This window comes from Drosophila nasuta, chromosome 3 (assembly GCF_023558535.2).
Source record: "Drosophila nasuta strain 15112-1781.00 chromosome 3, ASM2355853v1, whole genome shotgun sequence".
Lineage (NCBI taxonomy): Eukaryota > Metazoa > Arthropoda > Insecta > Diptera > Drosophilidae > Drosophila > Drosophila nasuta.
The window spans coordinates 35,550,844-35,565,495 of NC_083457.1; the positions used below are offsets into that span (position 1 = coordinate 35,550,844).

Here is a 14,652-nt window from a genome sequence, read left to right on the forward strand (position 1 = left end):
CGCAACTGCAAAGTCCTTTGGCGTGGTGAGGAAATTAGAAATGGAAATTATTATCGTAATTTGAAATGTTGTTGTTATTCGTGTTTGTTGTTGCTGCTGTCATGTAATTGCACAGCAACAGAACACAGCAACAACCAAACGAACTCAGCTTAAGAGGAGCGCACTCAATGCTGCTAATAGTAGAAGTTTGCTGCCGGCTGAGGCTGCTCTTTTAATCTTGGAATGTTGGTAAACAGCTTGCACAAAGCACTTTAAACAGTAACTGGCTAACTAAAATCCAATGCTACTAATTATTTGCCTAATGTATATTAGATCAAATGAATGTACAATTAAAACCAATACATTGAACTTAAGCAGTATTAACAACACAACTTAATTGATACATCATTGCTTTCATGAAACACTATTAATATAAATAGGTTCATTTAGTTGTTTACTTTCTTCCAACAACATAATTTAGATTTAATTCTTTGGCAATTTACAACGGCAAACTAAATGTACTCAGATATGTATGTGCTTAAAGTCATTTAGACAAATACCACTTACATGTTGAATATGATTAAATGATAAATACACAGTTATATTTTCTATTCCGCAGTCTATCCGCAAAAATAATACAACAAAGCTAAGACAAACATATCGCACAACAACATTAATGTGCTTGCATTGTTATCGATATAATGCAGTCTGCCAAAATGAAGTCGATAAGTTTGCAACTGTTTACATTGTGTTATCGATATAGTCTGCCAGTGTTCACTTATCTCAAAACAGAGTTTCCATGCTAAATTTGACAATTCCAAATCTATAAATATAACAGACTGTAATTTTCATAATCAGTTCAGCAGCACGTTTGAACAGCAGCAGTTGTTCAGTTTTGAATTGAAATTTAATCGAAATGGTGAGACTAATTTTTAAATTATAGTTTTTTTAAATTTATTTTAATTATTTAGTATGAGTACAAACAGTATAGTGACGATACGAACGCATTGAGTCGAGTGCAACCGCAAGTGATGCCAGAGCAGGGTCGGGCTGGTCAGTACACAAATAAGTTGCACTACTTGAGGAAGTATCTGCTCGACGAGCTGGTTACCAAGAAGTTTGCCATGGACTTCATGGAACCGGTGGATGCGGTGGCACTGCAAGTGCCCAATTATTACCAAGTGATAACCAGACCCATGGATGTGGGCACGATTATCAAGCGTGTCCATAATCGGTATTATCATTGTGTCGATGATCTGGTTCATGACTTTCGTTTGGTAATTAGCAACTGTTACACATTCAATCGTCCTGGGGATGTGGTTTACTGTAACTGCCAGAAGCTGGAGAAATTCTTTCACAGGGTGCTCAATAAGATGCCACGAGGCGAGGAAAAGCCTAGCACAAAAGATCCCCGTGGCTCAGGCTCGGAGAAGAACAACGAAGCCGTTCAGCGTCAGTGTCGGGAATTGTTGAGAAAACTACAGATCTCCATTTCGAATGAGGACGACAGAAGTATACACAGGTATTTCAACAACAAATTGGAAATCTTATCGCTAAGACTTGACCAATGTGCCATCCGAACTGTCGAAGAATTCCGATTCGAAATTAATGAGATATTTCAAGACTTCCATGTTCAAGTGGAAACTTTCTACGAGTTTTACCATAGCGTCTGTGAGCACCCATCTCTGCCGACCTATGACAGATGTAATCTGTTCCGGCATCATCAGGACTTCGATCCACCTGTGTTGGACAATGAAGATATTACCCAACTGCTTTATACTCTTAAGCGCGCTGAAAGTAGCGTCGAGCAATGTCAAAAATCATATAGCGAAGAAGAGGAACGACGGGCCAGAGATCTCCTCCAGGCATTCTATTCCACCGCATTTAGCATAAAGCAAAAACTATGCAATGATGGCATGGGGAAAGAAGAGGAAGCCGAAGCGGAAGAGGAAAAAGGCCACGACGAGGATGAAGGAAGGGAGGAAATCGATCATAAAGATAAACAATTAGGAGAAAATGAAGAAAACTGCGAGGAAGAGCAAGATGATGAAAATGAGGTAAACGATCAAGCGAATGAAACCGAGAGTATTGAGAAAATGAATGAAAATTGAGTGAAAATACATCAAATGAATTTTTCTTTAGAAATTAAAGAAGAAATTGGAGGTTCGATTCCGGGCAATTCGACAGTCTGGGAGGACTTGTCGATGTCCAGCAGCGATGAGATCAGTGATAGCAGTTCAGATGAAAGCAGCCCATTTGACTCAATCAAGCAAATTTACAAATTGAAAAGAAACAATTTAAATAAACTCAGTTCATTAATCACACAAAGTAACGAATCGCACATTTATTTCATATGCAACCAAAGCAAAGCATTAACAGCTCTTGTAATATCTTTAGATTAATCTCGCACCGATTGTTTTGCCCCACAAATCAATAGAAGAGCGTTCGCTTAGCCCTGCTTTTTGGGGGCAATGACACGAGGAAGGCAGTCGTCAGGCTGGCAAACAGGCGATAAACGGAACACCTTTTAAGGGGTTGTCTACCTAAAAGTAGGCAATGTGCGAACTTTATCCAATCGATAAAATTCACTCCATATGCAACTTCCGCAGTCTTCGAGGTCGAAGTTGCTGCCTTGTTAGCTCTTCTTTCTCCATTCCCAGCCGGGGTTTAGCTAAAGTTAAACGATTGTAGGCGATAGCTTGAATCCTAGCCGGATGGCAATGCAAATCAGCTATGTTTTACTGCACTTCCTTTCCACCGAAAATAAAGTGAAATTATAATTGCCTATTTTGTTTTGCGATACTGAGTATCTCGCGACTAAAAACCAGCTTTTTGCATATTTTTTTCTGGTTGCCGCTTACGATTAAAAATGCAAAAAAAAAAAGAAATAAAAGAAAATACAACAAAATAAATGGAAAATGAAATGGAAATGGAAATCGCCAGTCATTGATTTTGCATTGGGTAAGGCAAAGATATAAAAATTCAAATTACCTACACACACATAACGATATTTTTCATTTTTTTTTATACTTAATGCTTGAATTTAAATTCAGCTGAAGTTGGCGTTCTTTGCGCATCTGCTTCTGCCTGAGATTCAAGGTGGATGTTTCCTAATTGATTTCATTTGTATTCATTTGGGCACTCGACAAACCCAATGATTTGTTCAGGTACTTGACGTCCCATATAATTACACATACAATCCAATACTCATTTGCAGTTGGCATTCAATGCTCAACAGTAATTAATGTGAATGATGGAATCATATTAACGGCAGCACTGATTTCCAATTAACATTTATGAAATTTATACTCTTCTTTAATTTAAAGCAATCGATATTTCGCAAAGCAGAAAACACTTTTAAAGTCGTTGGTATAATAATCACTATTGACTCTAAAATGGATATATGTAATTGCTAATAAAGAGTTCATCTTATTACAGCATTTAAATTTTAAGTGCTTAAAGACCCAACTAGACTAAGCCAAAGTTTGATAGAAGTTTGACCGTGAGTTATACCAACTGAAATAAACATGCATCTCAAAATCCTTTTGGCACCAATTTCCCCAAGTTTGAGCTTCCCCTGACTGGGTACAACCCCAATTTAAGTGGGAAGTTAACTAAAATGTACCATTATTTTGGTGTAGAGTTTTTGGGGTGGTTAACTCATGTGTTTATGTCCCACTACACGAATATTCCATATCCTTGCTTTCCTTATTTCCATTTATGACGCTGGAAACGTTTTGCCAGACAAAAGCTAACTGCAATAACAAATAAGCAAGGAAGGGAAATATTCAACGAATTTCAATTTTGCACAATATTTGAATCATAATGTTGGGAATTTACGTGAAAGAATTAGAAAATAGAATATTTGTAATACATGGATATAAGAATTTATTAAAGACTTGGATAATCACTAAAAGCAACGATTTTATTTCATTCCATATTCAGTAGTGCCTTTTGCTGCTTAGATTACAAGGCTTGATAAAGTCCCAGATTTGAGAGCAAACGTTTTTTATCGTACCCCTTATTGAAAAGGTAAAGGGGAATATATATCCTTGATTTAAGAATTTAAATAACTGCGACTTTAAATAAGACAATCAACTCTTTTTGGGTTGCACAACTTTTGAGTTGATCTCTATTTATATACCAGTAAAATATTTTCCAAAGGATATTGTATGTCCTTGACTTCCTTTTATTTATTACCGTTTATTACATTGGAAGTGTTTTTCTAGACAAAAGCTAATTCCAATAAAAAGTACTCAAGAGAACAAATTTAAATACATATAAGGAAATATTCAACCAATTACAGGTTTGCAGAATATTTGCAGGATTATTGTGGGGAATTCTAGTGTTGGAGGTACAAAATGGGATATTTGTAATACTGGGATGTCACAGAATTTCCTAGCGATTGTCACCAAAAGTGACCATTTTATTTCAGCCCATAGTCGGAATTTTTTGGTGCTTGGATAAGGGTTGATTAGATCCCATTTTTTAAGCGAAAGCGATTTCTGTGGCACTCTTAAGTGATTAGTGAAGGGAAATACGAATCCTTGCTTTAAGAATCAAGTTTTCAATGTGTTGGACTGTGATACAGCCATTTGGCCTATTTGTTGATAATTTAGTTAGGCAGATAAGAACAAGTTAAATATGATCAAAACCATTTGGTTTATTTGTTAATAAGTCAGTTAGGCGGAGGAGAAGTTGGATACGCTTTTTTTGTCATGCTTAAACACTTGCCATCTATCGTAAATTTAATTTTGCTTTGATTAATGAGTCGCCATCTATTGCGAGTTCAATTTTGTTTTATAAATAGAAACTATAATATTTTTAATAAATTGAAGAAACCAGACAAAATAAATGCTTACATGTTTTAACATATCGTGTTTGTACTGCTATATATTCTTCAATGATTATAGAATTGCTTTATTTTCAATATTTAAGGGAGCCATCTTTTGTGAATATTTTATTTTCTGTTGAGGAATGTGTCGCCATCTATTGCGAGTTCAATTTTTTGCTATAAATACTCTTATACAAACTTATAATATACAAATCATGTACTATAAAATGTTCTTACTATAATTAAATGTCCTTTTGATATAAAAAATATTATAAGCTTGGGCTTTTTGTCGGCTTGAAACTCTGTCGCCATCTTTGAACAATCCTTCTTTAAAACAGGGTGATACACTTATCACATTACCCTGTACTTAGTTAAGAGAGGATACTACACACTTGGAACTGAATTCGGAAATTTTTCTTATTTTGTGTTAATAATTTTATTTCTATTTTGTTGAAATATTATTGTTACAATACTTAAGAGTAGTAGCATATGATTCAATTCAAAAACATAGTAAACACAACATATTATTGCTATAGATTTGGCTAAAATATTTATATGAAAACAATACAAATAATATCGAGCATAACAAGGCCATGGCAAAATTGCTTAGCTAACCATCTTCTGATACACAATGTACATACAATATATATTTTGTATAACATAATTTATATATACTATGCAATTTGTTAATATATTTGTTTTTGGAACGGAGTTTTGTGTTACGAGTTACAAACAAAAGGTGTCTATAAAAGCTATGTGATATCCGCAATCGAAGAACATTCCTCACATAGTATTATAAACTTAACAAAACTTGTAAAGTTGAGCCACATTCAGATCAAAATTGTAATCTATTACATTGTATATATGTATATTCATGTCAAACAATTGCAGTTTGCCCATCGTTATTTATAAAAATATTCTCTCTCTGTAACCAACAATACGTTCATCTTGTTTCTCTTGCAACATTTCAACCAGCCTATTTTAATCCGTAACCTAATGACTTACTTATAGACATACGGACAAAGCGTATATGTAGAATTCTTCTTAACTAATTTGATTTTATACATATATAACTCGAAATCAACAGGTTGCAACTTGAGTATCGTAGCACTTAATTGGATTAATAGTAATATATTATGTGTGTCCTCTCATGCACAAGTTAAAGTTAACATTAAGTACATGACTGATAAATTCTCCTTCCAAAGTGAATGTTTAACCTAACTTGCACGTGAGAAGACTTGCCTAAGAGTACACACAGATATATGTATATTATCTAGGTATTTGCTGTTGAATAGATTCTTGTTAAGATTGTTACATACAATAGAGTTAGAGCTACGATTGCTAATCCATTGTCAATCAAAAATTTGCTACAAGATACAGGAGACAGTGAGAGAGAAACTTGTGCTATACAATTTTGCAGAGGTCTCTTTTTCTCCTCGGTGCTAAAGCATAGATTTAAAGAATGTGCTCCAAAAAAAGTATCTTTAAGATACATTTCAATATGAGCTCTTCTTTGTTTGCTTGCCTGCTTTACAATCAGTCCTACAATCCCTTAATTTAGATGTCCTGCATCAGAGCCTCGGGCGTTTGCGGATCCGTTGTGCTACCCCCCAACTCGCCGCTGATGTCGCCGACCGTTGATGAAACCGCCGATAGCATTGTGGTCACCGTGGCATTAATCAACTCCACACTGGTGCTGGCCACAGTGCTATACAGAGCCAGTGCCGTTGTCGTGATAACCGTGGCCAAGGCGGGCACCGGAACCACACTCGTCGAGCTGCTCTCGGTGCTTGAGATGCTGGCCATGGTGGTGTTGAGCAGGAGCGGCGCCAGCGTTGTGTTCACTGCCATCGTTGGACTGCTCGTGGGCAGCAGCGGCGGCAAATGGTCGTGGTAATGATCCAGCATCGACCACGGATGCATGGGACACGGATTATCGAGCTGCGGACCCAACATGCCCTCGAACACGTAGCCAATCAGCGATCCAGCCGAGAGTCCAATGTTGTACGACAACGTCATAATATTGCCGGTGACCTCTTTCAAGGTGCCAGGCACTTTAGCCGGCGCCAGCATCATGGGCAGACTGCCAGCCAAACCGTTGCTGATGCCTAGCGCAATGGTGAACAGAAATGGAGCCGTTTCCGAGGAGATGACTGGACGATGTCGCGGCGCACAGCAGAGCAGAAACATGGGCACCAACACGATACGCAATCCCGACAAGAGAACAAGTTGTCGCCGAGACCAGGGATACGGTCTGGCTGCCAGTATTTTGCCCACCACATCGGACGTGTTGAAGCAGAACATCAGGAGCACGGGCATCCAAGAGCGCAGCGCACACGAAGTGATCTCCACCTCGATGCCAGGATAAAGCGAGAGCGTGACACAATAGGCCAATGCAATGCACACCATGTACGGATAGATGACTTGGGCCACACGCCAGCGTGTGACGAATCCCTCGCGTATGTCACTCAGCTTGCTGGGACGACAACGGCGCGGCGTTATCACATGCTCCACCTTGAAGGCCACCGTTGTGGGCGTGGCCGGTTCGTGCGGCGTCGCTGGCAAATCGGGCAGTTGTCCCAGTCCCTCGATGATGCTCTCGCCTGCCGTGGGATTGGACAACTCGTAGACGGGATTACTAAAGCTCAGGGTGTTGGTGGCATTCACGCTGGAATGATGCGGTCCAGCTGAGGTTGTAGTCGTTGTGCCATCCATAGAGAGTACTCCGTATTTTGTGCTGCTCGTGGCACCATCGATTTCTTGCTGCAAATTTAGGAAAATGAAACGAGTATTAACATTTGCCAAAATTGTTTGACTTAAAAAATAGGAACTTACATACAAATGATCTTTTAAGATAATAACACCCATTAGTTAAGCTCAATAGCCTTAAGACTTTTTTATTCCTGATTTATGATTTCCTTTTTGGATTTATGTACATATATTATATAAATATTGATTTTGTATATAAGAAACTTCTTTCTTAAATATTCAAAAACTATTGCCATTTTTTAAAAGAAATTTTGTCATCTTTCTTTAGATGTTTGCCCATATCCATTTTAATTAAAAAAACTAAAACATGTCTTGTTAAATCTACGTGAAATAAATATACAATAATTAGAATACAATACCCAAGTATATTATTTTTTGTTCAATGAAAAGCATTATAATAAAATGTTATTATTACAAAAACAAAATTCTCAAAAGAAACTTGTTAAATAAGAAATCTAGTTGAATTAAATATTTATAGATTTTAGTTTAATAATATCTTTAATATCAAGTCTGGCATGTTTCTCAGATATCTTAATATTAAGGTAGTTAAGAAAATTGTAATTATAAAGTTAATATATACAAAATATGAATATATTTTTGATAGAATTATAATTGGAATAAAAACCTCAAATATTCAATATTAAATGATTAAAAAATTCCTTTAAATAATTACAGAAAGCAGCTATTGACTTTCAATAACTCGATACAAAGATAAGTGATTTTTTTTTTAAAATCCATTATTTGGTTTAAAATCTCTCTCTCCATCGAAATTAAATTCACAGCTTACTTACCTCATCAGGTCGTAGGACAATCTTGGAGCACGCGTCCACGTGATAGCGAACAAAGGGCGAATTAATCGTGGCCACATGGAGCAGATAGCTGAAGAGAATGTATAGCGTGGAGGTCAAAAAGAAGATGACAGTCGAGACGCGATCATTGTTGATGAGCAGCTTGGTCACCACACGATTGGAAGACACCAGAAATCCGGCAATGCTCTCGCCAGCCATTACCGCCTGCGTATACTGTTTGGGCAGCATCGAGGCGAAGCCGTAGAAGCTCGACTGTTGCACCGTGCAACCGATGGCGGTTAATGCCACCGCTGACATGTTGACCATATACGCTGTATTCGTGGCAAAGGCATGCCAGGCCACCTCACAGACAGCCACAAAGATCAGAGTGGTAAAGGACACCATATAACCAAAGAGGACGCGTGTCTGAAAGGGCGCCAGCGAAAGAACAATGTTGTTGAAGAGCACTGTGCAGAAAGCGACAAAGATGTATGTCATGGACATGTCCAAGGCCACCGGGCGACCCGGAAAGCGTGCCTGCCAATAGTCAGCGGCGATGATAAAGCTAATGGGAGAGATAAGAGAAATTGTAGATTATATAAATTTTCATAATGTAAATGACAAACTAAATTAATGATGCAGCTGTGCAAAACAGAATTATTTATAGCGCACAAGTTCATCACATGCGCGACATTCGCAACTCATTCATTGATTCGTTTTCATTCACAGTGCAACTCATTCCCCCAGCTGAATTGAATTCTATTTCGAGTGCTTCTCACCTATTGTAGGGCAACACGAATCCAATGCCCGCTGCAAGGAGTGCCAGATAGACGGCATGGCGTTGGTCCTTTGGGGCGCGTGTGTCGAACTCGGGACTGTCAATACTATTCGGATGCCGCATGCCACCGCCGCCCGATGTCCGACCGCTGCTGCGACCCTCGAGTGGTTCGTATGTTGTTTCCTGTCCGCCCACATCCATGATTAGCTCTCGCTTGACTTGTTATGCTTGATGCTGGTCTTCTTGTTTTGCAAATAGTTTTGTTATGTTTTATTTATTTTTTGGAAATTTAGTCAACGCACAATTCGTTTGGGGTTTGCATAATTGATGCGTTGAAAACCGACGGAATATCTAAACGTTGCGTTTGTACTACTCTCAGATTGTTCGCCTTGCACACAATAATTATACAGGGTGTCGTCTCTCGCTTTGTGTGTAGTTATTTGTGGCACGCACACAAATCGATAAACAACAAACGTTGCTGAATTGTTGCTCCAATATTGCGTTAGTCGAATGCGAATTGCACAGTCTCCAATGCCACATTCAATTCGCATTTCATTCTCGTTATAAACATTACGCTTTTATTTCATTGCCAATTAAAAACACTTTTTCACTTTGTTCAGCATTATCAAGTTGCTTCGGATGTTGTGGCGAGCTTAGTTTGAGCATGCTGCATTCACACACAGGACATGCACAACTAAATTTGCTGTCAATTGCCAACACAGCTCGTAGCCAGTATCGTCATTTCACCACGCCACACACCGCGCATGCGGCGTATGATTGATTTTTCATTGCATGCAACCAGACAAGTCGTAAATTCTAAGCTGCCAGCGCCAGACAGTCATTATTATCCTTGTGGACCCCACGCTGACAGGTTGCCATTATTTCAAAGCTCTGCTTCAATTTGTCTGTACAAATATGTAAGTAACACTTATTATATACATAATTGCAAATGTCTAGACGAAAGCTGCTTTAATCTTCTATGAAGAAAATAAAAAAATATGTATTTCATAAAATCATAATTTTCTTTTTTCAACAGGTGTTGCAGAGTTTGACACGCAAGTATAATTTTGTATGCATTAAAAACGGTCCTTAAAAAATACTTGTTGCAAATTTGGTGTACACAACAGCCAAATTAAATTGTCTATACACTAAATTTATTTCCTTCTAATCCAATTATTTTATATTTATAAGTATGCAGGATATCGTTCCGTAGTTTGCAATGCTTCGAATAGTGAAATAGACAACAAAAAGATGACTCATCAAGTGGTCGTGGCCGAGCTCCCATGCTATGGCATTATTCGAAGCAGTGAGCACGGCGCAATGTCCTGCCAAGAATTATAGATACGCTGGAGCTGCTATAGTGTGAATGTGTAAAAATTGAGCATAGGAATATGGTTCAGAAATTTGCAACTTGAACGATAACCCGCACTTGGAGCTGGCTATCGTGCAAGTCATCGTTAATGTTGCGGAATTCTGTTTCCCTTAAAATCAACTTGTGTTCAATTCAAGCGAGGAAGTAACTTCTTTATCAACATGGAATTCTACAATCTCGATGCTTCTTCTGCACGGAAATCTCTCAGCTTGCCAGTAAAATGCAAGCGTCAACCATCGAAAGCCAAAGCAATATTCCGAAGGAAGCAACCACACAAAAAATGCATTTAACTTTGTTATAGTATTATAGATACACAAATATTTATATTTCATGTACAATTATATTCGTTATATAGTATGTATAGAGTAATCAGACCAGTTGCACATTCCAAAACTAAAGTCAATTTCAACATTTCTGTTGATATTGGATTTCAAGTGGAATGTTTAGTTGGTCTGCATAGATCTATGTTTTCATTTGTAAAATAGTTAAATAACATTTGTATAAAAAGAGAAACAATTACATACTTGTGACTGCATTTCAGACCAAATACAAAAATGTTTAAAATTCAACAAGCGTCAAAAAACAACAACAGATTATTCGCGCTTTTTTCATTAGTTTTGAGATGCGATTTAAAACACAATAGCTGAATCAATACTTTTTGCAGTGCATATTTAACGAAGCAAAATTTTATAAACAATTGTTTAGGCGATTAAGTCGTATGCTATACAAGTCCTTGCACAATTTAAGGATTGTGGAATGAGCCGTTTTGTGGTCTACTATATATTTATAATATTTTATTGTTAACAGAAGCTTTTATTATTGATGCTTCTTCGATGCATCATCGTAGCTGGGTGGCAAATTCTAAAAAAAAAAAAATTATCTGTTAGTAAAAAAAAGCATTTATAAAAGATTATAAATTACTTACGTTATAGGATGGCGGTAAATCATTGGGTCCGGGTGCACTAGGTCCTTGGTTGTAGGGTGTATTGTAGGCGCTGGCCGCAGCTTCAGCTTCCTTTGAATCTATAAGAACGAGGAAAATACAATTAACTTCTGTAGCATAGAATTTGCCTTATTTCTATACATAAAATGTATGTTACACACATCAGAGATAAAGTATTAAAAGTAGCTGACGTTAGTTCATAAGATAGTTGAACCAATATGAATGAATTGTTAAATTTTCTTTTCTAAATTTTCTTATGAAGCAACAGTCTTCTTACAAAAGTAAATGCTACAAGTAATTAACCAATATTTGCTACTTAAAGCTACAATGTCTTACAGTCCTTTTATGGATATATAACAGGTATTGGTATAAAACACAAGGTTCTTGCAACTGGATAACGATTGGGATAATAATAATATTGTGTGCTGCTGGTTCCTGCAAAGTTTGCATGACAAAAAAGAATGAAAGAAAGAAAGAAATCGTTACGCCAAGTTACTAAATACAAACTAAACAAAAAGAAAATAATTTCGAAACTCTTCGGCTCGGCTTTTGTTATAATTTTGAAGCACAGCTTACAAGATCTTACTTGGTTTTTGCGGTTTAACGGTACAGTAATTTTTGCAGTTTACACTGTGAAAAATAGTTAAAAAGAAAAGTTCGATTCAGATGGCAAAAGTGATAGATAATTTGTGTTTAGTAACTTGTTAGATTTCGTTGAATAAATTAGCCACAACATTTAATGCATAATGATTCCTACAACTTGTCGCGTTGAAAATAAAAATACCTATTCTGATTTAAACCTGATATAAAAAGCTCTTAATTATGTTGGATAACTACTAAATCATAAACGGACTGGGAAAATACAATTTAAAAAAAACATTTAACTATCTTTTCGAAAACCAAAATTAATAATGTGCATTAATCTCATATGTTAACTATAAAATTAAGATGTTATATAAAAAATAAAATTTTAAACTGTAAACTTAACTAACTTTTCAAGAACGAATAAATTATGTGCTATATGACATCGCATGAGATTCTTTTCTTGCTTGAGATGAGTAATTAGTCTAGACAAAAAATAAAAACAAATGAGGGGATTAACAATGATACATAAACAAGTTCTATGCTGATTTATACTCACTTCCAGGTGGCAAGCTGAATCCCATAAAGTTGGCAGATGCCGCACCTCCCGCGGCATTGGCAGCAGAGCCAGAAGCTGTTGGCTGCTGCTGTGGTGGATAGCCACCAGGTTGTTGCTGTGGTGGATAGCCACCTGGTTGCTGCTGTGGTGGCATACCGCCGGGATAGCCATTCGGCTGCTGTCCGGGATAGCCTGCTGGCTGCAAGCCGGGTTGCATGAAACCACTGGGTATATTGGGATTGTAGCCTCCATAGGGAGCAGCAGGGCCGCCTCCATAAACTTGAGCCGGAACACCACCGCCATAAGGTGGACCCCCTGCTGGACCACCAACGGACGCATATGGTGGCGGCTGAGCATAGCCACCGTTCCAGCCTTGTGCTCCATAGCCAGGCTGTTGTGGCTGCTGTGGTTGCTGATCTGGTGGCGCTGAAAAACCATACCAAGTAGGTTCAGTTGGCTGCTGCTGTGGTGGCTGCTGCGGTTGTTGATACGGTTGCTGGTACGGTTGTTGGTGCGGTTGCGGTGCTTGTGGATTAGTTGGTGGTACTAAAAATGGAATTGAAAAGAAATGGAAGTGTGCAAATGGTGCGTTAGAGTTAAGAGAGCAAGCGTGCTATCGATTAATGATTTGTCATGCACGCATTTCATAGCCAATTGTTGCTGTACATTAACAAAAGCCGAGTGGATTCAATAGAAATATTATTATTCACTACTTACTGATGCCCGGATACGGCGGCGGATTGTCGCTGATGTACACCGTATTCGGAGCTGGGCCACTGAAGGCATCGTGCTGCGGCAACCAGCCATAGTAGCCGGGTGGCGGCTGATACGCCGGTGGTGGCGCCTCATGCCATGCGCCAGCCGGTGCGTAGGGTGGTGGATCATCGCCAGCTAGGCCTCCGCGATGGAAGTTGCCCTGCGCTGTTTTAGCAGCACGCAGCAATGCTTGACCATACTCGATGGCGCCTCCAGCCTTGAAGTAGAGCTTGAATTTCACTTCGCCCACGTAGTTGCCATTCGGCTGGGCGCGCACCTTACCCTTGATGTAGTTGGCACCAAATACGGGTTGCTCGATCTCCACCTGCAAGATATAAAAGGAGTGAATATTAGTTTAGTAATTTATATATAGAAGCCTATAGTGCAAATAGAAACAGCGAGAAACCTACAACTACATTTAATCGTGCAATACGAAGGGGATTTCCAAAATGTCATCAATTAAAATTTAAATTAATCCGTTAAGTTGGTTATTGGTGAACTTCTTCGTCAAGATAAGTTAAGTTAATCAGTTACAATCCAAGTCACAAGCCCGCTGACTATTAATTAAATAAAATACTTACATCCGATAGAGCCACAAAAGGTGCGCTGAAGGATTGCATCGTATCGGCTGGTTTCTTGTTGTTGAAGATCATACGATGCGACGTCAAATAGATGCGTCCCTGCTTGGAGCCCTGGAACAGTGGATTATCCTGCCCCGAGAAGTCCATGGTCACACTATCGCTGTGCAATAAAATGCTGCGGCGAAAAGAAAGCAAGATACATAATTGTTTTTGGATTAGTACAGTTCACCACATCTTATCACAAATTAGCGGCAGCTGTTTATTTTCACAATTTATGGCGAAGAACACGTCCACCCAGTTCTAATTCTAGATTCAGCTGTGTACAGCTTAATCATTAAATACACATGAATATGTATATATACATAAATTAATAATACAATAGAAAAACAACCGGAATAAGCTTAGAAAATAATCAATGACGTCAGATTTAGCTATTTGGATGGAAAAGGCTTTCTACTTACTATTCGCCTGCGTGTATTAGCACGCCATTATTGGCGTGTGCCGTGTTGATCGACATTCCGAAAAGTTTTTGTAATGCTCTAAACAATAAAGATTTAACCGACTTGTTGTAAACTGCGTTCTTTTTACGTGTTGTTTTCGTTCTCAACTTTCTCGAACTAACGACAGCTGATGAATCATAAACAGTGTGTACACACTGTGTATTGCGATGCCGCAACGGAATGCCTAAAAAATACCACATAATATTCACGT

The 14,652-nt window shown here is 38.2% G+C and overlaps 3 protein-coding genes and 1 long non-coding RNA gene across 7 annotated transcripts; 2 read left to right on the top strand and 2 right to left on the bottom strand.

Moving 5' to 3' along the window:
* Positions 1-801: 801 nt before the first annotated feature.
* Positions 802-2,317, top strand: LOC132792964 (protein polybromo-1-like). Its single transcript, XM_060802505.1, has 3 exons — positions 802-898; positions 951-2,036; positions 2,122-2,317. The coding sequence occupies exons 1-3, from the start codon at positions 896-898 to the stop codon at positions 2,263-2,265; spliced, it is 1,233 nt and encodes a 410-aa protein (XP_060658488.1). The 5' UTR covers positions 802-895; the 3' UTR covers positions 2,266-2,317.
* A 2,817-nt stretch (positions 2,318-5,134) lies between these two features.
* Positions 5,135-9,501, bottom strand: LOC132788339 (equilibrative nucleoside transporter 4). Its single transcript, XM_060795676.1, has 3 exons — positions 9,150-9,501; positions 8,374-8,935; positions 5,135-7,576 (listed from the first exon to the last, which is right to left on the bottom strand). Exons 1-3 carry the CDS (start codon positions 9,347-9,349, stop codon positions 6,371-6,373), a joined length of 1,968 nt encoding a protein of 655 aa, XP_060651659.1. The 5' UTR covers positions 9,350-9,501; the 3' UTR covers positions 5,135-6,370.
* A 476-nt stretch (positions 9,502-9,977) lies between these two features.
* LOC132788341 (uncharacterized) lies at positions 9,978-11,988 on the top strand. The gene is made up of 2 exons (XR_009632621.1): positions 9,978-10,065; positions 10,185-11,988. It is a non-coding gene; the product is annotated as an uncharacterized LOC132788341 (long non-coding RNA).
* Positions 11,173-14,641, bottom strand: LOC132788340 (WW domain-binding protein 2). Of its 4 annotated transcripts, none has more exons than XM_060795678.1 (6): positions 14,403-14,641; positions 13,942-14,116; positions 13,322-13,685; positions 12,605-13,150; positions 11,446-11,543; positions 11,173-11,381 (listed from the first exon to the last, which is right to left on the bottom strand). In XM_060795678.1, the coding sequence occupies exons 1-6, from the start codon at positions 14,639-14,641 to the stop codon at positions 11,337-11,339; spliced, it is 1,467 nt and encodes a 488-aa protein (XP_060651661.1). In that variant the 3' UTR covers positions 11,173-11,336. The 4 variants fall into 4 exon arrangements, 3 of the variants coding, with proteins under 3 accessions (XP_060651661.1, XP_060651663.1, XP_060651662.1); XR_009632620.1 differs by lacking the exon at positions 11,173-11,381 and adding an exon at positions 12,456-12,530 and having other exon boundaries at positions 11,529-11,543; XM_060795679.1 differs by lacking the exons at positions 11,173-11,381; positions 11,446-11,543 and adding exons at positions 11,817-11,898; positions 12,050-12,093.
* Positions 14,642-14,652: the final 11 nt, after the last annotated feature.

What these genes read in the sequence shown, in the direction of transcription:
- LOC132792964 (XM_060802505.1), top strand. An exon ending in AGCAAGATGATGAAAATGAG is followed by an intron (nt 2,037 to 2,121) that starts GTAAACGATCAA and finishes ATTTTTCTTTAG; the next exon opens with AAATTAAAGAAGAAATTGGA.
- LOC132788339 (XM_060795676.1), bottom strand. Translation starts at nt 9,349, where the DNA reads ATGGATGTGGGCGGACAGGAAACAACATACGAACCACTCGAGGGTCGC. An exon ending in TTCGTGTTGCCCTACAATAG is followed by an intron (nt 8,936 to 9,149) that starts GTGAGAAGCACT and finishes CTCTCCCATTAG; the next exon opens with CTTTATCATCGCCGCTGACT. An exon ending in TTGTCCTACGACCTGATGAG is followed by an intron (nt 7,577 to 8,373) that starts GTAAGTAAGCTG and finishes CTAAATTTGCAG; the next exon opens with CAAGAAATCGATGGTGCCAC.
- LOC132788340 (XM_060795678.1), bottom strand. Translation starts at nt 14,641, where the DNA reads ATGTGGTATTTTTTAGGCATTCCGTTGCGGCATCGCAATACACAGTGT. An exon ending in CTAATACACGCAGGCGAATA is followed by an intron (nt 14,117 to 14,402) that starts GTAAGTAGAAAG and finishes TTTTCGCCGCAG; the next exon opens with CATTTTATTGCACAGCGATA. An exon ending in ATTCAGCTTGCCACCTGGAA is followed by an intron (nt 11,544 to 12,604) that starts GTGAGTATAAAT and finishes TCGTTCTTATAG; the next exon opens with ATTCAAAGGAAGCTGAAGCT.